The 23,437-nt window shown below is 38.7% G+C and overlaps 1 protein-coding gene across 1 annotated transcript in view; it reads left to right on the forward strand.

Moving 5' to 3' along the window:
- Window positions 1-1,118: 1,118 nt before the first annotated feature.
- LOC133549027 (probable ribonuclease ZC3H12D) overlaps window positions 1,119-23,437 on the forward strand; it is a 40,878-nt gene continuing 18,559 nt past the window's right edge. The window contains exons 1-2 of the mRNA XM_061894090.1: window positions 1,119-1,722; window positions 12,422-12,778. Coding sequence (XP_061750074.1) covers window positions 12,501-12,778 — 278 coding nt within the window. The 5' untranslated portion in view covers window positions 1,119-1,722; window positions 12,422-12,500. The remainder of the gene's footprint in view (window positions 1,723-12,421; window positions 12,779-23,437) is intronic.

Genomic DNA, 23,437 nt, shown 5'->3' on the forward strand with positions numbered 1-23,437 from the left:
TTTAAATAAACCTCCTTTTTAGACCAGTTGATCTGCCGCTTCTTTTCTTTTTTCTCCTATGTCCCCCCCTCCCTTGTGGAGGGGGTCCGGTCCGATCCGGTGGCCATGTACCGCTCGCCTGTGTATCGGCTGGGGACATCTCTGCACTGCTGATCCGCCTCCGCTTGGGATGGTTTCCTGTGGACGGGACTCTCGCTGCTGTGTTGGATCCGCTTTGGACTGGACTCTCGCGACTGTGTTGGATCCATTATGGATTGAACTTTCACAGTATCATGTTAGACCCGCTCCACATCCATTGCTTTCCTCCTCTCCAAGGTTCTCATAGTCATCATTGTCACCAATGTCCCACTGGGTGTGAGTTTTCCTCGCCCTTATGTGGGCCTACCGAGGATGTCGTAGTGGTTTGTGCAGCCCTTTGAGACACTAGTGATTTAGGGCTATATAAGTAAACATTGACTGATTGATTGATATTGTTGGTATCACTCTTCTCTCTCTTATTCGACTCTTTTTATTAAAGAAAAAAATAGGTGGTTCCAATTGTTTTTGTGCTGATATTTCCTGGTAAAAAAAAAAAGAAGGGAGTATTTTTGGCATACAGCCCAAAACTAAGAATTGTTGAGTACACGTCGCCGTACGTAGCAACAGCATTATCATAAAGTCTGCAGGCTATAGAGCGTTTTCCGTTCGGGCTCCAGTACTCTGGAATGCCCTCCCGGTAACAGTTCGAGATGCTACCTCAGTAGAAGCATTTAAGTCTCACCTTAAAACTCATCTGTATACTCTAGCCTTTAAATAGACCTCCTTTTTAGACCAGTTGATCTGCCGCTTCTTTTCTTTTTTCTCCTATGTCCCCCACTCCCTTGTGGAGGGGGTCCGGTCCGATCCGGTGGCCATGTACCGCTCGCCTGTGTATCGGCCTGGGACATCTCTGCGCTGCTGATCCGCCTCCGCTTGGGATGGTTTCCTATGGACGGGACTCTCGCTGCTGTGTTGGATCCGCTTTGGACTGGACTCTCGCGACTGTGTTGGATCCATTATGGATTGAACTTTCACAGTATCATGTTAGACCCGCTCCACATCCATTGCTTTCCTCCTCTCCAAGGTTTCTCATAGTCATCATTGTCACCGAGGATGTCGTAGTGGTTTGTGTTGTGGTTTGTGCAGCCCTTTGAGACACTAGTGATTTAGGGCTATATAAGTAAACATTGATTGATTGATTGATATTGTTGGTATCACCTCTCGGTCACTGTCACTCTTCTCTCTGTTATTTGACTCTTTTTATTTAAAAAAAAAAAAAATAGGTGGTGGAAATTGTTTTTGTGCTGATATTTCCTGGTTAAAAAAAAAAAAAAGGGAGTATTTTTGGCATACAGCCCAAAACTAAGAATTGTCGAGTACACGTCGCCGTACGTAGCAACAGCATTATCGTCTTTGACCCTTCACCTGTTGCTACTCCAAACTCCGTTCCACCACTTTGTGCTGATACTTGGCATGTGACCATGTCCCAGTTCAAATGTTTTTCAGGCCCGAGCAGGAAGAAGTGTCCAAAAAAACACAACACACCCCCCCCTCAGGCTGAAGAATAACCAGGAGAGTGCCGACAAGGAAGTGAATGCAAATTTACTTCTTTTTTTTTTTTTTTTTCCCCCTCTAGTGACTTCCTGCTATGAGTAATCATGACAGCAGCTGGGACAGTGCACTTTTCTTCTGATACTTGGACATGTAAGTACTACGCTGGCTTTGTTCCACTCCGAATGTGTCAGTGTCATTTAGTCCTGCTTCTACCTGCAGTCTTCTTAACACCTGTCCTTCACTCCTCTTCTTTACAATAACCTCACCTTAATGTCTGCTATGTTGTGTTGTGTTGTATAAAAGTGTGTAATGGTGTGAACTCACGTGCTTCGAGGGAAGCGGAAGAAGTGAGTAAATGCGCAAATGTGTCGGGGACAAAAGGGAAGTAGAACTATGTATATGTCAAGAATATTTGTTGACGATCTAACCGGTTTAAAGGTCAGGACTCTTGTTTTTGGTGCAGCAAACTAGAGCATTCTTAGCTCACCTTTGACACTTTCTGACATGCAGTGGTGCTCAAAAGTGTACGTACACGTGTAAAGAACATGATGTCATTCCTGTCTTGACTTCCAATCAATCAATCAATCAATGTTTATTTATATAGCCCCAAATCACAAATGTCTCAAAGGACTGCACAAATCATTACGACTACAACATCCTCGGAAGAACCCACAAAAGGGCAAGGAAAACTCACACCCAGTGGGCAGGGAGAATTCACATCCAGTGGGACGCCAGTGACAATGCTGACTATGAGAAACCTTGGAGAGGACCTCAGATGTGGGCAACCCCCCCTCTAGGGGACCGAAAGCAATGGATGTGGAGCGGGTCTAACATGATACTGTGAAAGTTCAATCCATAGTGGCTCCGACACAGCCGCGAGAGTTCAGTTCAAGCGGATCCAAGACAGCAGCGAGAGTCCCGTCCACAGGAAACCATCTCAAGCGGATCAGCAGCGTAGAGACGTCCCCAACCGATACAGGCGAGCGGTCCATCCTGGGTCCCGACGAGCGGTCCATCCTGGGTCTCGACTCTGGACAGCCAGTACTTCATCCATGGTCATCGGACCGGACCCCCTCCACAAGGGAGGGGGGGACATAGGAGAAAGAAAAGAAGCGGCAGATCAACTGGTCTAAAAAGGAGGTCTATTTAAAGGCTAGAGTATACAGATGAGTTTTAAGGTGAGACTTAAATGCTTCTACTGAGGTAGCATCTCGAACTGTTACCGGGAGGGCTTTCCAGAGTACTGGAGCCCGAACGGAAAACGCTCTATAGCCCGCAGACTTTTTTTGGGCTCTAGGAATCACTAATAAGCCGGAGTCTTTTGAACGCAGATTTCTTGCCGGGACATATGGTACAATACAATCGGCAAGATAGGATGGAGCTAGACCGTGTAGTATTTTATACCTAAGTAGTAAAACCTTAAAGTCACATCTTAAGTGCACAGGAAGCCAGTACAGGCGTAATATGATCAAACTTTCTTGTTCTTGTCAAAAGTCTAGCAGCCGCATTTTGTACCAACTGTAATCTTTTAATGCTAGACATGGGGAGACCCGAAAATAATACGTTACAGTAATCGAGACGAGACGTAACAAACGCATGGATAATGATCTCGGCGTCTTTAGTGGACAAAATGGAGCGAATTTTAGCGATATTACGGAGATGAAACAAGGCCGTTTTAGTAACGCTTTTAATGTGTGACTCAAAGGAGAGAGTTGGGTCGAAGATAATACCCAGATTTTTTACAGAGTCACCTTGTTTTATTATTTGGTTGTCAAATGTTAAAGTTGTATTATTAAATAGAGGTCGGTGTCTAGCAGGACCGATAATCAGCATTTCCGTTTTTTTGGCATTAAGTTGCAAAAAGTTAGCGGACATCCATTGTTTAATTTCATTAAGACACGCTTCCCAATCATTTCTTATTTTTTTTGTGATGTAGTAATCGGAGCACATACTTGTGACTCACCCCAAAACATTTGTGAAGTTTGCTTCTTGTATGAAATTATTACTGAAAATGTGAGCAATCAAAAGTACCGTATTTCCTATGAATTGCCGCCGGGCCGCTAATGAATTGAAAACCTCCTGCGCTTACCAGAGGCATGCGGTAAAAGTAAGCATGCGCTAATTATTTTAAAACCCTCTTCTCAGTCCGGCACTTACCAAAAGGTGTGCAGTAAAAATTTGAGTGTGATGTAAAGCAGGGGTAGGGAACCTGTGGCTCTTTTGATGATAAATCTGAGCTGACATTGCTTAAGTCATGACTAATTCCACCTGTAATCACAGAGTTAAAAAATAACGTTCAAAATATAAAACATTCATTTTTAATCCATCCATTCATTTTCTACTGTACCTGTTGAAGTTGCATAATTGGTAAGAAGTGATTTATTTATCATTGGTGAAGTGAAGTGAAGTGAATTATATTTATATAGCGCTTTTTCTCAAGTGACTCAAAGCGCTTTACATAGTAAAACCCGATATCTAAGTTACATTTAAACCAGTGTGGGTGGCACTGGGAGCAGGTGGGTAAAGTGTCTTGCCCAAGGACACAACGGCAGTAACTAGGATGGCACAAGCGGGAATCAAACCTGCAACCCTCAAGTTGCTGGCACGGCCACTCTACCAACCGAGCTATACCGCCCCTACTTGAACTAAGCAAAATTATCTGCCAATAGAACAAGAAAATTAGGCTTGTCAAGACTTTCCAAAACAAGTAAAATTAGCTATCCTCAATGAATCAAAAATACCTTAAAATAAGTATATTCTCACTAATAACAAGTGCACTTTTCTTGGTAGAAAAAAAAATATGAGACCTTCCTAAATTAAGTAAATGCTAGTGGCATTATCTTGACATAAATTATTTCTTTAAAAAAGTACTTTTATACTTGTGGGTGTTGTTGACACAGCTTTGCAACAGTTGATATTCTCGTTTCAAGCCTGTTTTACTCATGACATCTCAGCTACAACCTGTAATGTCTTACTGAGATTATTTAGGACCAAAACCCTTAAAACAAGAAAAACACTCTGACATAAAATCTGCTTAGTGAGAATAATTATCTTATCAGACAGAAAATAAGCAAATACCAGCTAATGTGTGGCTTGCAATTCTGGGGGTTCTTCAGACCACCAAACACCGACATGAGAGCCTGTTTCAGGGTTTAAATATTGTTTTACTTTCCAGCAATTGTCTTTTTCTCTTTCCTTGTCGCTCGCGCTCTGGCTCCAGCCCCCAACCCCGTCTCTCTTCCTGGCTGCTGCGTATAACAGAGCGACAGGTGATTAGATAACAAGGCCCAGCTGGGCCATTTACGGTCCTGGCAACACCCCGCTTCGCTGCAGGCCCGCATGCCACACCCCCTCCACAGTTAGCTTCAGAATAACAATGTTATTACAAAAAATTAGAGCCCTGTTATACCGTACAAATGTTGGTCTTGCTTAAAAATGCACATGTTTAGTTGTGTTCAGTGTTGAAAAAAATATTATGTGGCTCTTACGGAAATACATTTAAAACATTTTGGGATTTTCGGCTCTCTCAGCCAAAAAGGTTCCCGACCCCTGCCTTCAAGGCTTACTGAAATGAGATTTTCTTATTTAAACGGGGATAGCAGGTCCATTCTCTGTGTCATACTTGATCATTTCGCCATATTGCCATATTTTTGCTGAAAGGATTTAGTAGAGAACATCGACGATAAAGTTGGCAACTTTTGGTCGCTAATAAAAAAGCCTTGCCTGTACCGGAAGTAGCAGACGATGACATCACAAAGGTGAGGGCTCCTCACGTCCTCACATTGTTTATAATGTGAGCCTCCAGCCGCAAGAGCTATTCGGACCGAGAAAACGACAATTTCCCCATTAATTTGAGTGTGGATGATGATATTGATAGCGAAGGACTAGAGAAAAAAATAAAGGCGATTGCTTTGGGACGGATTCAGATGTTTTTAGACACGATTACTAGGATAATTCTGGGAAATCCCTTATCTTTCTATTGTGTCGCAAGTGTTTTAGTAATGCGGACGTTGCACCGATCCGTTGTGGTGAAGAAGGAGCTGAGCCGGAAGGCAAAGCTCTCAATTTACCGGTCGATCTACGTTCCCATCCTCACCTATGGTCATGAGCTTTGGGGTCATGACCGAAAGGATAAGATCACGGGTACAAGCGGCCCAAATGAGTTTCCAAAAAGGTCTCTCCCTTAGAGATAGGGTGAGAAGCTCTGCCATCCGGGAGGAACTCAAAGTAAAGCCGCTGCTCCTCCACATGGAGAGGAGCCAGATGAGGTTTTTCGGGCATCTGGTCAGGATGCCACCCGAACGCCTCCCTAGGGAGGTGTTTAGGGCACGTCCAACCGGTAGGAGGCCACGGGGAAGACCCAGGACACGTTGGGAAGACTATGTCTCCCGGCTGGCCTGGGAACGCCTCGGGATCCCCCGGGAAGAGCTAGAGCAGGGGTGCCCATTACGTCGATCGCGAGCTACCAGTCGACCGCGGGGGGTGTGTCAGTCGATCTCCAGCCAGGCTTTTTAAAAAAATAGACCTAAAAATGAGTGATCATCAATCTTCACCAAGACGTCACTTAAATGACATTCACGGTACCGGAGGGTCTTGTGAGATGACGCTGGCTGCTGCAACATCATTATTATGAAAATATGACCGAGAGGAAGGCGAGAAACACTTTTTATTTCAACAGACTCTCGCGCCGTGCCTTCCGTCAAAACTCTAAAGGCCGACTGCACATTTCCTATCTTCACAATAAAAGCCCTGCTTCATGCTGCCTGCGCTAACTAAATACAGAGTCTCGGAAAACTGGCGTGCACAAGCGATCCCTCAGAAAGCTGGCGTGCACATCACTTGTGCACGCCAGCTTTCGGAGACTCTTATTTTCTTAGCGCAGGCAGCATGAAGCAGGGCTTTTATTGTGAAGATAGGAAATGTGCAGTCGGCCTTTAGAGTTTTGACGGAAGGGACGGCGCGAAAGTCTGTTGAAATAAAAAGTGTTTCCCGCCTTCCTCTCTGTCATTTTTTCATAATAATGAACTGGCAGCAGCCAGCGTCATCTCACAAGACCCTCGGGTGCCGTGAATGTCAATCAAGCAAGCTACGGAATTTGCCGCCAATGTTTTTCTTGTAAAGTGTATGGAAGCTGGATGAATTAGATGCCAAAAACCAACCACTTCCATGTGGTATTGTACAGAAAGGACAACTTTTTTTCTCCTCCATTTGAAAATGTGGGCGTTATCATCATTACTGTCTGATTCCAATCAATGCAAGTCATCAGAATCAGGTAATACACCAACTTATAATCTTGTCTTTGTGAAAGAAAGACATCTATATGTGTTACACATGCTTGTATTATCATTAAACACATTTAACTTGTTTACAAAAATGTCTCTTTCATAAATAAATAAATATAAATGATATATATAAATGAGGTAGATCCCCTCGAGTTGGTCAATTGAAAAGTAGCTCGCCTGCGGAAAAAGTGTGGGCACCCCTGAGCTAGACGAAGTGGCTGGGGAGAGGGAAGTCTGGGTTTCCCTGCTTAGGCTGTTGCCCCCGCGACCCGACCTCGAATAAACGGAAGAAGATGGATGGGGTTTTAGTGAGTTAAATAGCACCTGATAGTCGGAGGGGTGTGTCCACGGGTGTCTTGACGCCAATGTCTCTGAGGGAAGTCGACGGCAGCTCATATGATTTCCAGTAATAGTCGACTTTTTACCACAATTTTTCTCACCGAAACCTGCCGGTTGACATGTAGTCGGGATCCATGTTCGCTTGACCGCTCCGATCCATAGTAAAGCTTCACCTCCGGGAATATTAAACAAGGAATCACCGTGTGTTTGTGTGGCTAAAGGCTAAAAGCTTCCCACCTACATCTTTCTTCTTTGACGTCTCCATTATTAATTGAACAAATTGCAAAAAAATTCAGTAACACAGATGTCCAGAATGCTGTTCAATTGCCAGTGAAAAGAGACGACGTTTTCAACAAGAAACTCCGCGGGAAAGTTAAAATTGCAATTTAGTAAACTAAAGCGGCCATATTGGCATGTGTTGCAATGTTAATATTTCATCATTGATATATAAACTATCAGACTGCGTGGTCGCTAGTAGTGGCTTTCAGTAGGACTTTAAATCCTACTGAACAGCTCTTAATCTTCTTCCCTTTATTTTGGGAAGCGAGTTTGACCCGGCAGTAATTCAAGTCAGGCGCGTACTATATGCCCGGCGGCGATTCAAGGAAATACGGTATACGTACAGCAATGTTAATATTTGCTTACATGTCCCTTGGCAAGTTTACCTGCAATAAAGCGCTCATGGTAGCTTACATTTTTTACCACAAAATTGCTGCAGTTCAGCTAAATGTGTTGCTTTTCTCACATGGACTTGTTTCTTCAGCATTGTCCACACGTTTTTACGTATTGTGGGTAAACCGCTCCATTTCTGTTTCATCTGACCACAGAACTTTCCTCCAAAATGTCTTATCTTTGTCCGTGTGATGTCAGATGAAACAAAATTGGAGCAGTTTGGCCAAAATACCCAGCAATATGTTTGGAGGGGAAAGGAAGACTGTTTCTCACCTTCTTTATCAAAGTGCTGGCAACTCTCTTCGGCCCTACGGTGACTTATTTTGCAGTCGTACTCTATTTAAAAACATGTCAAAGAATGTATGATATCATATTTTTTTGCATCATTCGATAATATAGCTTAAAATAGTTGAATATATATGTATTCGGACCGAGAAAAACGACAATTTCCCCGTTAATTTGAGCGAGGATGAAAGATTCTTGGATGATGATATTGAAAAAAAATAATAATAAAGTTATATAAAAAAAAAAGGTGATTTCATTGGGACGGATTCAGATGTTTTTAGACACATTTACTTGGATAATTCTGGGAAATCCCTTATCAATCAATCAATCAATCAATCAATGTTTACTTATATAGCCCGAAATCACTAGTGTCTCAAAGGGCTGCACAAACCACAACACAAACATCCTCGGTTGGCCCACATAAGGGCAATCTTTATCTTATCTTATATATATATATATATATATATATATATATATATATATATACATACATACATACACACACATATGTACATATATACTGTATATATAACTTAATTCAAAATAATATATATGTATGCATACACAGAGATATATATATATATATATATATATGTATATATACTTATATATATATATATATATATATGTGTATATATATGTATATATATATATATATATATCCTTATATATATATATATATATATATATATATATATATGGATATATATATATATATATATATATGTGTGTGTGTATTAGAGATGCGCGGTTTGCGGTCTCATCCGCGGATAAACCACGGGTCGGGCGGGTGACATGACGAAAAAATTGATTTTAATTAGATTCGGGCAGATGGCGGTTGAATCATCCGGAAATATTTGATAAACATGGTTCTGGGATCAGTATCGTTTACCATTCAAAGAGCCATTTAAGACCCGTGTCACAAAGCGAAGAAGACAATAGGAGACGCTATTATTCTCTAGAATGACTGCCGGCAGTCACCCAGTTAATAAGTATTAGGGCGTGCTATGAAGCCATTGGCTTTGTCGCCTTCTACATCACACACGATCTGCTTGTCAGTCCAGGAACATGTTGTGTGTGGCTTCCGCTGCAACACACACACATGACTGAAAGGCATACTGGGTGACACAGAGTACACAAATGGTTGTGATATAAACAATTTTAACACTCTTAGTAATGTGCGCCACGCTGTGAAGCCACACCAAACAAGATTGACAAACATTTCGGGAGAACATCCTCACAGTAACACGACATAAACGCAACACAACAAATACCCATAATCCTTTGTATCCGTGGGAATTCCTGAATATATTTAACCCCCCCGTGCATCTGTAAGGTGGGCAGGGTTGGGGGCGCGGATACAAAGGATTCTAGGTATTTGTTGTGTTGCGTTTATGTTGTGTTACTGTGAGGATTTACTCCCGAAATGTGTTTGTCAATCTTGTTTGGCGTGGCTTCACAGCGTGGCACATATTAGTAAGTGTTACAGTTGTTTATATCACAACCATCAGTGTACTCCGTGTCACCCAGTATGCTTTTCAATTTTGTACGTGTGATTGCGGAAGCTGCACACAACATGTCGCCGGACTAACATTCGGTTTGTACATGTTGTCGAAGGTGTCAAAGGCAATAGCTTCACAGGACTGTATATTATTGTCATCAGGATGAACGGCAATTGGATATCTGCGAGAAGGTTAGCGGCTCCAATTGTCTTCATTACTCTGTGAAACGGGTTTAAATAGCTCTGTGAGTGGTAAAGGTGGCCGACCTCTGATGTATTTCAGCGGCCGGTTGAGGTTCCGATAAAATGTTGGTTCGGGTGGATGACGACTTTGGTGATGTGGTTGCGGATGATATAATTGCCTTTCCGCCCATGTATATATATATTTATATATATGTGCTTATATATGTATATATGTACACGTATATGTATACATATATGTTTGCGTATATATGTATATTTATATATTTATGTATGTATATTTATATATACTTTATATATGTATACATATATACGTATGTATGTGTATAAATAGATGTATAGTTATATATGTATATTTATATATTTATGTATGTATATTTATATATACCTTAATTTTGTATACATATATACGTATGTATGTGTATAAATAGATGTATAGTTATATATGTATGTATGTAAATATATATATATTTTTTTTTTTCCGCAAAAATGGAGGTAGTAAAGTACTTTAATGAGGCCTATTATTTGTAGGCTTTAGCAAGCGATATAAAATGAAGTGGAAGGTCAGATCTGGCTTTGACTTTGACAGCTGTGCATTAAACTATGAAGTTAGATAAATGTGGGCTTTTTTGATTCCTTCCGGAGAGTTCCCTCAGGAAAATGAAAAAGGTATTATTAGGCAGCACCATCATCATCCTCTCACAATATATGATCTTTGGTCACGCACAAATCCAGCAACATAAGACAAGGAAGTCCACATTCTGCTTCGTCACTGATGACTATTGAAACACGTCTCGTTGAAAACTACCACTTCCTGGCCAGGACGCTGCCTCCTCACGTCATGACATTGCTGCTTTTACCAGCACACACACACACACACACACACACAGAGTACACACAAGCAGACACAGTGTGGAGACAGAAAAGGGAGAATGGACTCATTTTAGATAAAGGTGAAGTTAAAACACTGCGGCTAACATCCATCCACAGTGTTTTAGCTACTTCTAAATCAATAATCCTGGTCTCCATGGCGACAAATAAAGTACGTTTCTTACAAGTAATGTTATCACTGGAGGAGGTGGAATAGCGAAACATGCTTCACTATACACCGTAGGAGGATACAATAGCTCACAATGTAAACAAATGCCATGGGTGGATCTACACCTGGCATCTGCTGTAATGATACCAAGTACAGGAGCGTATTTAGTCGATACTACTATGATTACATCAATCATTTTTATCCTTGCAAAATCTTTTTTTGTTTTTTTACTTCCCATTGTCAGTAAATAGGTCGCTGGACACATGAGGACTCTGAATATGACCAATGTATGATCTTGTAACTACTTGGTGTCTGCCCAATGACGTTGTAACTGTAGAATGATCGAGGGCGAGTTCTTGGTTTCTTATGTGGGTTTATTGTTAGGCAGTTTCAGCGCGGTAACAACACACAACAACAGCAGTCACGTTTTCGTCTACCGTAAAGCAGTTCGTCTGCCGTAAACAGCAATGTCGTGACACTCTTAAACAGCACAATACTGCCATCTACTGTACATGCACCACAACACCTCCAGGCAACTTCAACCCTTTACTAACACCCTCCTCCCCTGATTGTAAATAACCAAATGTAAATACCCGAATGTATTTCTAATGAATATACTTGTTCTTATGCTATGTTCTCTGCTGGCTGTACATATCCTACTAAGTAAGACCTACACTGTTTCAATGTCCTTTTCTCTGTTGATGCAAATTGTTGCATCAAGTGCAGACTCAGCATGTACTAGTTAGTGCACATCTGGCCCTCTAAGTGCAGACTCGGCATGTACTAGTTAGTGCACATCTGGCCCTCTAAATGCAGACTCAGCATGTACTAGTTAGTGCACATCTGGCCCTCTAAGTGCAGACTCGGCATGTACTAGTTAGTGCACATCAGGCCCTCTAAGTGCAGACTCGGCATGTACTAGTTAGTGCACATCAGGCTCTCTAAGTGTAGACTCGGCATGTACCAGTTAGTGCACATCAGGCTCTCTAAATGCAGACTCGGCATGTACTAGTTAGTGCACATCAGGCTCTCTAAGTGCAGACTCAGCATGTACTAGTTAGTGCACATCAGGCTCTCTAAGTGCAGACTCGGCATGTACTAGTTAGTGCACATCAGGCTCTCTAAGTGCAGACTCAGCATGTACTAGTTAGTGCACATCAGGCCCTCTAAGTGCAGACTCGGCATGTACTAGTTAGTGCACATCAGGCTCTCTAAGTGCAGACTCGGCCTGTACTATTTAGTGCACATCAGGCTCTCTAAGTGCAGACTCTGCATGTACTAGTTAGTGCACATCAGGCTCTCTAAGTGCAGAAAGGGTAAGGATGGAAAGGATAATGCAGGAATAAAGTAGACTAATTTTTTTTTTTTTAATTGAGGCAACTCACTGGTAAGTGCTGCTATTTGAGCTATTTTTAGAACAGGCCTCATCTGGTCCTTACGGGCGACCCCTGATGTGGATCTTTTAAAACCAGTGTGATGTCATCAGTTTGTATCAACTTCCTCTCTATGCTTTCAACTGCTCCAACACAGAAATGAAACATGGAGATGAAACATAATTAAGGAGAGCCAGAATCCCACCTGGAGCCCCGACAAGTCTGTGGTCTGCGCCATGGACCAGCACGCCAAAGTGGAGCGCTTCCTGAAGCTGGGCTACTCCCGGCAGGACATAGTGAGGGTTCTGGAGAGTCTGCACCATGACGCCCAGACCAATGACATCCTAGAAGAACTCATCAAGACCTGCCACATTCGCCATGACAAGGGCGGCCCGCGCGGCGCCAAACTGGTCCCTAGAGGCTGCGGACCCAGGCCCGCTAGACCGGTACCGGACAAGGAGCCTGCATCCTGTTTCAGACCTGTGGTTATAGATGGAAGCAACGTGGCCATGAGGTGAGTCAAGTCTGAATCTGTGTTTCTATAGGACTATATGTCCATAGTGGATCTACTTTCTGGCATCACAGTCCAGTCCATAGTGGATCTACTTCCTGGCATCACAGTCCAGTCCATAGTGGATCTACTTCCTGGCATCACAGTCCAGTCCATAGTGGACCTACTTCCTAGTGTCACAGTTCAGTCCATAGTGGATCTACTTCCTAGTGTCACAGTCCAGTCCATAGTGGATCTACTTCCTAGTGTCAGAGTCCAGTCCATAGTGGATCTACCATAATAGTTAGAGTCCAGTCCATAGTGGATCTAACATAATAGTGAGAGTCCAGTCCATAGTGGATCTAACATAATAGTGTGAGAGTCCAGTCCATAGTGGATCTAACATAATAGTGTGAGAGTCCAGTCCATAGTGGATCTAACATAATAGTGAGAGTCCAGTCCATAGTGGATCTAACATAATAGTGTGAGAGTCCAGTCCATAGTAGATCTAACATAATAGTGTGAGAGTCCAGTCCATAGTGGATCTAACATAATAGTGAGAGTCCAGTCCATAGTGGATCTAACATAATAGTGTGAGAGTCCAGTCCATAGTGGATCTAACATAATAGTGTGAGAGTCCAGTCCATAGTGGATCCAGCATAATAGTGAGAGTCCAGTCCATAGTGGATCTAACATAATAGTGGGAGTCCAGTCCATAGTGGATCTAACATAATAGTGAGAGAGCCAGTCCATAGTGGATCTAACATAATAGTGTGAGAGTCCAGTCCATAGTGGATCTAACATAATAGTGTGAGAGTCCAGTCCATAGTGGATCTAACATAATAGTGTGAGAGTCCAGTCCATAGTGGATCTAACATAATAGTGTGAGAGTCCAGTCCATAGTGGATCTAACATAATAGTGTGAGAGTCCAGTCCATAGTGGATCTAACATAATAGCGTGAGAGTCCAGTCCATAGTGGATCTAACATAATAGTGAGAGTCCAGTCCATAGTGGATCTAACATAATAAAATGAGAGTCCAGTCCATAGTGGATCTAACATAATAGTGTGAGAGTCCAGTCCATAGTGGATCTAACATAATAGTGAGAGTCCAGTCCATAGTGGATCTAACATAATAGTGAGAGTCCAGTCCATAGTGGATCTAACATAATAGTGTGAGAGTCCAGTCCATAGTGGATCTAACATAATAGTGGGAGTCCAGTCCATAGTGGATCTAACATAATAGTGAGAGAGCCAGTCCATAGTGGATCTAACATAATAGTGTGAGAGTCCAGTCCATAGTGGATCTAACATAATAGTGTGAGAGTCCAGTCCATAGTGGATCCAGCATAATAGTGAGAGTCCAGTCCATAGTGGATCTAACATAATAGTGAGTGTCCAGTCCATAGTGGATCTAGCATAATAGTGAGAGTCCAGTCCATAGTGGATCTAACATAATAGTGTGAGAGTCCAGTCCATAGTGGATCTAACATAATAGTGTGAGCGTCCAGTCCATAGTGGATCTAACATAATAGTGTGAGAGTCCAGTCCATAGTGGATCTAACATAATAGTGAGAGTCCAGTCCATAGTGGATCTAACATAATAAAATGAGAGTCCAGTCCATAGTGGATCTAACATAATAGTGTGAGAGTCCAGTCCATAGTGGATCTAACATAATAGTGAGAGTCCAGTCCATAGTGGATCCAACATAATAGTGAGAGTCCAGTCCATAGTGGATCTAACATAATAGTGTGAGAGTCCAGTCCATAGTGGATCTAACATAATAGTTATAGTCCAGTCCATAGTGGATCTAACATAATAGTGTGAGAGTCCAGTCCATAGTGGATCTAACATAATAGTGTGAGAGTCCAGTCCATAGTGGATCTAACATAATAGTGAGAGTCCAGTCCATAGTGGATCTAGCATAATAGTGTGAGAGTCCAGTCCATAGTGGATCTAACATAATAGTGTGAGAGTCCAGTCCATAGTGGATCTAACATAATAGTGTGAGAGTCCAGTCCATAGTGGATCTAACATAATAGTTATAGTCCAGTCCATAGTGGATCTAGCATAATAGTGTGAGAGTCCAGTCCATAGTGGATCTAACATAATAGTGTGAGAGTCCAATCCATAGTAGATCTAACATAATAGTGTGAGAGTCCAGTCCATAGTGGATCTAACATAATAGTGAGAGAGTCCAGTCCATAGTGGTTCTAACATAATAGTGTGAGAGTCCAGTCTATAGTGGATCTAGCATAAAAGTGAGAGTCCAGTCCATAGTGGATCTAACATAATAGTGTGAGAGTCCAGTCCATAGTGGATCTAACATAATAGTGAGAGTCCAGTCCATAGTGGATCTAACATAATAGTGTGAGAGTCCAGTCCATAGTGGATCTAACATAATAGTGTGAGAGTTTGTTTTTCTTTAAAGTTGTAATTGTACCAAAAATAATGAATCCAGATCAATGTTATGAATGATTGATCCATTCAACGTTCCAATTACTTCACATAAAAAATTCCACTTTGGAATATTTTTGGGGGGGAAATATTGCATCATATTTTGCGTGTATGTCAGATACAAAACTAAGTTTTCTTTGGTAGGTATGAAACAACCGAAAAATAAATCAATAAAAACATGACAAAAATAAAAACGTATAATCCAAGAATATATCTGAAGTTGATGTAGTTGAAAGTAAAAAAGTAAAACTTTTATGAGTTAGAGATGTAGCGACCAACTGTAGTTACTGACAGTGGTTTTATGACGAGTTCCTCAGCCTGTGTGGGGATATCCTTTACACACTGATGTCAATTTTTGATGCAGTACCGCCTGAGGGATCATAGGTCCGTAATATCATCGCTTACGTGCGGTGATTGCTCCAGATTCTCTGATCTTTTTGATGATTTTACGGACCCTAGATGGTAAAATCCCTAAATTCCTTGCAATAGCTCGTTGAGAAATGTTGTTCTAAAACTGTTCGACAATTTGCTTACAAAGTGGTGACCCTCACCCCATCCTTGTTTGTGAATGACTTAGCATTTCCTGGAAGCTGCTTTTATACCCAATCATGGCACCCACCTGTTCCTAATTAGCCTGCACACCTGTGGGATGTTCCATATAAGTGTTTGATGAGCATTCCTCAACTTTATCAGTATTTATTGCCACCTTTCCCAACTTCTTTGTCATATGTATATGTATAAATTAACAATATATTTTTTGACAGGCTGCAAAAAAAATTTTTAATTTTACTTTAAAAATTGGCAGCTCAGTCACCAGGATTTTACAGTAAATGTTAAATTGTAAAAAGATTTTACAGTGTTTTTTTTTTACAGCATATTAAAAAATGGAATGGATGAACAATTCTTTTTTTTCTTTTCCCATAATGTTTCAGTGTTTTGTTTGTTTCTTTTTTAATGTTTTAGTGTCTTGCCGTAGGTGGGAAATAAAACAGTACCAAAGGTTGATTTTACGGTAAAAAAAAAAAAACTCAAGTTGACGGAATTTAACTGTAAAATCTACTGTCAATTTTACAGTCTACAATTTTGTTGATAATTTGTTTTGAAATCCTAAGTCAAGCGGATATTTAAGTACAGTATTTATCTTTATTTTAACAAAATAGTTTTGGAATGCATGATAATATAATATTGGGATAATATTACATTTTAAAAGATATGCAGTACAAAATGCTTCATGTTAAAAGGAAAAAATCAAATCTATTTAGTAAGAAATGATAAAGCATTTTATCAAGTCATTTTTTTCCTCCAGGCCTTGAGTTCGACACATGTGAATCAAAATCAATATTTTTGTGAATGATTGAAAAATTAAGGCTCTAATTACTTCACATGGAATATTTTATTTAAAAAAAAAAAAATCATAAAAATATCGGGGGGAAATATTTTGTATTATTCTCATAAAAAGCAGGTTTGTTTTTGTTTTCGTCCATAAAGATGACGTTGAGATTTAAGCCTTGAATAAAAAGACAAAAACTGATAATATATGACTTATTTAAAAAAAAAAAAAAAAAAAAAAAAGTATGACAGAGATCTTTTCCTGGTCACACAGAATCAAACTTGAGAGGACCTGAAAGATAAAAAAAAAAAATTAAATAAATTAAAAAATAAATAAATATAAATATATATATATATATACACACACACAGTCAAGAAAATAAGTATTTGAACACCCTGCTATTTTGCAAGTTCTCCCACTTAGAAATCATGGAGGGCTCTGAAATTTTCACGGTAGCTGCATGTCCACTCTAAGAGAGATAACCTAAAAAGAAAAATCCAGAAATCACAATCTATGATTTTTTAACAATTTATTTGTGTGATACAGTTGAAAATAATCAATCAATCAATGTTTATTTATATAGCCCCAAATCACAAATGTCTCAAAGGACTGCACAAATCATTACGACTACAACATCCTCGGAAGAACCCACATAAGGGCAAGGAAAAACTCACACCCGGTGGGCAGGGAGAATTCACGTCCAGTGGGACGCCAGTGACAATGCTGACTATGAGAAACCTTGGAGAGGACCTCAGATGTGGGCAACCCCCCCCCCCCCCTAGGGGACCGAAAGCAATGGATGTCGAGCGGGTCTAACATTTAGATTCAAGCTGCATTTTTTTACATGTAGGTTTAGATTTAAAATTTAGATTTAAGAGATTTAACGTTTAGATTTCAAATTTAGGTTTAGAGTTAACATTGAGTGCTCACATTAAGATTTAACATGTATTTTTTTACATGTAGGTTTGGATTTAAGATTTAGATTTGAGAGATTTAGCATATAGGTCTGGATTTAACATTAAGTGCTCACATTAGGTTTAGATCCAACATTTAAGTTTAGCTTGAATATTTATATTTCGATTTAACATTTAGGTTGAGATTTAACATTCGGCGCTCACATTTAGATTCAAGATGTATTTTTTTACATGTAGGTTCAGAATTAAGATATAGATTTGAGAGATTTAACATTTAGATTTCACCTCTAGGTTCGGATTTAACATTTAGCGCTCATATTAAGATTTAACATTTTTTTTACATTTAGGTTTGAATTTTAAGATTTATATGTGAGAGATTTAACATTTAGATTTCACATTTAGGTTCAGAGTTAACATTGAGTGCTCACAGTAAGATTTAAAAAATTATTTTTTTTTACTTGTAGGTATGGATTTAAGATTTAGATTTGAGAGATTTAACATTTAGGTTGAGATTTAACATTTAGCGCTCACATTTAGATTCAAGATGTATTTTTTTACATGTAGGTTTAGATTTAAAATTTAGATTTAAGACATTTAACATTTAGATTTCACATTTAGGTTCAGAGTTAACATTGAGTGCTCACAGTAAGATTTAAACTTTTTTTTTTTTTACTTGTAGGTATGGATTTAAGATTTAGATTTGAGAGATTTAACACTTAGGTTGGGATTTAACATTTAGCGCTCACATTTAGATTCAAGATGTATTGTTTTACATGTAGGTTTAGATTTAAAATTTAGATTTAAGACATTTAACATTTAGATTTCACATTTAGGTTCAGAGTTAACATTGAGTGCTCACAGTAAGATTTAAACTTTTTTTTTTTTTACTTGTAGGTATGGATTTAAGATTTAGATTTGAGAGATTTAACACTTAGGTTGGGATTTAACATTTAGCGCTCACATTTAGATTCAAGATGTATTTTTTTACATGTAGGTTTAGATTTAAAATTTAGATTTAAGACATTTAACATTTAGATTTCACATTTAGGTTTAGAGTTAACATTGAGTGCTCACATTAAGATTTAACATTTATTTTTTTACATGTAGGTTTGGATTTAAGATTTAGATTTGAGAGATTTAACATTTAGATTTAGCATGTAGGTCTGGATTTAACATTAAGTGCTCACATTAGGTTTAGATCCAACATTTAAGTTTAGCTTCAACATTTATATTTCGATTTAACATTTAGGTTGAGATTTAACATTCGGCGCTCACATTTAGATTCAAGATGTATTTTTTTACATGTAGGTTCAGAATTAAGATATAGATTTGAGAGATTTAACATTTAGATTTCACCTCTAGGTTCAGATTTAACATTTAGCGCTCATATTAAGATTTAACATTTTTTTTACATTTAGGTTTGAATTTTAAGATTTATATGTGAGAGATTTAACATTTAGATTTCACATTTAGGTTCAGAGTTAACATTGAGTGCTCACAGTAAGATTTTAAAAATTATTTTTTTTTACTTGTAGGTATGGATTTAAGATTTAGATTTGAGAGATTTAACATTTAGGTTGAGATTTAACATTTAGCGCTCACATTTAGATTCAAGATGTATTTTTTTACATGTAGGTTTAGATTTAAAATTTAGATTTAAGACATTTAACATTTAGATTTCACATTTAGGTTCAGAGTTAACATTGAGTGCTCACAGTAAGATTTAAACTTTTTTTTTTTTTACTTGTAGGTATGGATTTAAGATTTAGATTTGAGAGATTTAACACTTAGGTTGGGATTTAACATTTAGCGCTCACATTTAGATTCAAGATGTATTGTTTTACATGTAGGTCTAGATTTAAAATTTAGATTTAAGAGATTTAACGTTTAGATTTCAAATTTAGGTTTAGAGTTAACATTGAGTGCTCACATTAAGATTTAACATTTATTTTTTTACATGTAGGTTTGGATTTAAGATTTAGATTTGAGAGATTTAACATTTAGATTTCACCTCTAGGTTCCGATTTAACATTTAGCGCTCATATTAAGATTTAACATTTTTTTTACATTTAGGTTTGAATGTAAGATTTATACGTGAGAGATTTAACATTTAGATTTCACATTTAGGTTCAGAGTTAACATTGAGTGCTCACATTAAGATTTAACTTTTTTTTTTTTTTTACTTGTAGGTACGGATTTAAGATTTAGATTTGAGAGATTTAACATTTAGATTCAAGATGTATTTTTTTACATGTAGGTTTAGATTTAAGATTTTGCTTTTTAGGTTATCTCTCATACAGTGGACACACACACACACATATGTATATATATATGTATATATATATATATATTAGGGGTGGGCAAATTAATGCGTTAATTACGAGTTAACTCATCAATCTATTAACGCCGACAATTATTTTATCGCACATTTGCGTATGTTGTTTACATGCTTTTATTTTGTTAACGCCTTTTCTTAACAAGATGGCGTGGAGGGGCTCTTGGTAAAGATGGAACATTTGGTCAAAAATACCGGACAATTCTGCAAATGTCATGGCTTACGACCGGATGTGGATAGATCGGGCCGTTTTGGACTGAATGAGGCGTGCTAGCATGGGAATACTTTGCCAGCTACATCCAGCGGCCTGTGAAGCAGCGGAGTATATGTGTTGTCTGTCTATTTATGAATAATGCAGACCAGGAGTGTTGGCGGAGTTCTTAACGTTTGCTTTCAGAGCGTGCATATCACAACATACAAGATGCCGTCATGGCGACACAACCTGTTGCATGCTGAGTAGGGTTGTTATTTTATTCCCAGGCTCATAACATCACAATATAGTACCATGTATATGATGCCTTCAGTTTATCAAAGCACCAAGCAAACAATCGGAAAATTCCCATCATATCAATTCCTAGATATGGTCCTAATTATTTTAAGTGCACTACGCAGAATAAACACATTATTAATATTGCTAGTAAGGATAATTTGATCAAAAATTCCCTAAAACAGCCCACTACCTATAAATATATATTTTTTTAAACATAAGATCCCTGATAAAAAAAAATGTTTCTGCTGTTACCTCAGAAATTGCCTGTTCAGATGTTATGATTGTGGCTCAGAGATTTGTATGTAGATTATATTTATTTTCCATAACAAACAGGATAAATTAAATACCCTGGCAGTGGCAATAAGCTTAAATGTTTTGTATTTACATTTTTGGAGTTGATTTTCATCAAATATGCTATTTAACTGCTACTGTTTAACGAGGACTGATTTAAATTGTGTTTGCACAACAAATGTTTTGGCGCTTTTGTTCATTTGGGAGAATATTCCAATAAAAGTGCACGACACACTACTTTTGAATTCATTATTGGGCTTTGCGTATACAATGCAGTTAATCCGAGAAATAGTGCGATTAACTTGGATTAAAATTTTTCATCCTTGCCCAGCCCTAATATATATATATATATAAATTAGTTTTAAAAATGGATTATAACAAAATGACATTTTTAGCGCGTGTAAAAAGTCTATCGTGTTTTGAGCGACTTCAGACGGCTTTCAGCAGCACACACAAGTCCTATTTCCCGTAAACGTCCTCGTTGACATTTGGTCAACTACAAGAAACCGGTTTGTGGACAATTCCCTTTCTAAAATTAGTCTTAATCTGAAGTCACTCCATCTGCATTAACACCACTTCCTCTTCAGCGCGGCGGCAGGAAGTGACAATCAAACGATCGTCTCCGTGCTGGGTTCGAGGCCGCGGGGCAAAGTCAGACGCTCGCCATCGCGCTTTGTGACTCACAGGGAAGTGCTCGGCAAATAATGGTAGCCACCGCACAATAGCTGCCAGGAAGACTGGAAGAACATCAATCATTTCGAGGTGTTGTCACAGGCACACCTTTATTCTCACCTGACAGGGGAGGAGCCAAGAGAAACCTTCTCACCTTGTCTCACTGCTAAATAGAAACTGAATAATTCAACTTGTATTCAATTGCAAAGACAAGATACGTAACATTCAAACGTTATTTGCTGCAAATATTAGCTCATTTGGAGTTTGATTTTTTTTTTAAAAGCTGGCACAAGTGGCAAAAAAGAGTGAGGAAGTGGAGGAATGCTCATCAAAGACTTATTTGGGACATCCCACAGGTGTGCAGGCTAATTGGGAACAGGTGGGTGCCATGATTGGGTATAAAAGCATCTTCCGTGAAATGCTAAGTCATTCCCAAACAAGGACTTTGTAAGCAAATTGTCGAGCGGTTTTAGAACAACATTTCTCAACGAACTAGGGATATCACCATCTACGCTCCGTAATATCATCAAAAAGTTCAGGATAATGTGGAGAAATCACTGCACGTGAGCCATGGTATTACGCACCTTCCATCCCTCAGGCGCTACCGCGTCAAAAAAGCCACCTCGGTGTGTAAAGGACATCGCCACCTGGGCTCAGGAACACCTCAGAAGACCACTGTCGGTAACTGCGGTTGGTCGCTTACATCTGTAAGTGCGAGTTAAAACTCTACCGTGCAAAGCCACGGCCATTTATCAACAACACCCAGAAACGCGTCGCTGGGGCCCGAGCTCATCTAAGATGGACTGATGCAAAGTGGAAAAGTGTTCATTAGAATACATTAGCTTAGTAGACCTAAGTATTCATTAAGTACCACCATACTGACCAACAATAAAATACAGTAGTGTAGTAGACCTAGGTATTCATTAAGTATCACCATAATGACAACATTAAATACAGTAGTGTAGTAGACCTAAGTATTCATTAAGTACCACCATAATGACAACCTTGAATACAGTAGTGTAGTAGACCTAAGTATTTGATAAGTACCACCAAATGACAACATTAAATACAGTAGTGTAGTAGACCTAAGTATTCATTAAGTACCACCATGACAACATTAAATACAGTAGTGTAGTAGACCTAAGTATTCATTAAGTACCACCATGACAACATTAAATACAGTAGTATAGTGGACCCAATTATTCATTAAGTACCACCATAATGACAACATTAAAATACAGTTGTGTAGAAGACCTAAGTATTCATTAAGTACCACCATAATGACAACTTTAAATACAGTATTGTAGTAGACCTAAGTATTCATTAAGTACCACCATAATGACATTAAAAACAGTAGTGTAGTAGACCTAAGTATTCATTAAGTACCACCATAATAACAACATTAAAACAGTAGGGTAGTAGACCTAAGTATTCATTAAGTACCACCAAAATGACAACATTAAATACAGTAGCGTAGTAGACCTAAGTATTCAATATGTACCACCATAATGACAACATTAAATACAGTAGTGTAGTAGACCTAAGTATTCATTAAGTACCACCATAATGACACATTAAATACAGTAGTGTAGTAGACCTAAGTATTCATTAAGTACCACCATAATGACAACATTAAGATTTAACATTTATTTTTTTTTTACGTGTAGGTTTGGATTTAAGATTTAGATTTGAGAAATTTAACATTGAGATTTAACATTTAGGTTCAGATTTAACCTTTAGCGCTCACATTTAGATTCAAGATGTATTTTTTTACCTGTAGGTTTAGAATTAAAATTTAGATTTGAGAGATTTAACATTAAGATTTCACATTTAGGTTTTGAGTGTTCACATTAAGACTCAACATTTATTTTTTACATTTACGTTTGGATTTAGATTTGAGAGATTTAACATTTAGGTTGAGATTTAGCATTTAGCGCTCACATTTAGATTCAAGATGTATTTTTTCATCTGTAGTTTTAGATTTCTGATTTAGATTTGAGGGATTTAACATTTAGATTTCACATTTAGGTTTAGAGTTAACATTGAGTGCTCACATTAAGATTTAACTTTTTTTTTTTTACTTGTAGGTATGGATTTAAGATTTAGATTTGAGAGATTTAACATTTAGGTTGAGATTTAACATTTAGCGCTCACATTTAGATTCTAGATGTATTTTTCTACATGTAGGTTTAGA

Source organism: Nerophis ophidion, linkage group LG03, assembly GCF_033978795.1.
Source record: "Nerophis ophidion isolate RoL-2023_Sa linkage group LG03, RoL_Noph_v1.0, whole genome shotgun sequence".
Lineage (NCBI taxonomy): Eukaryota > Metazoa > Chordata > Actinopteri > Syngnathiformes > Syngnathidae > Nerophis > Nerophis ophidion.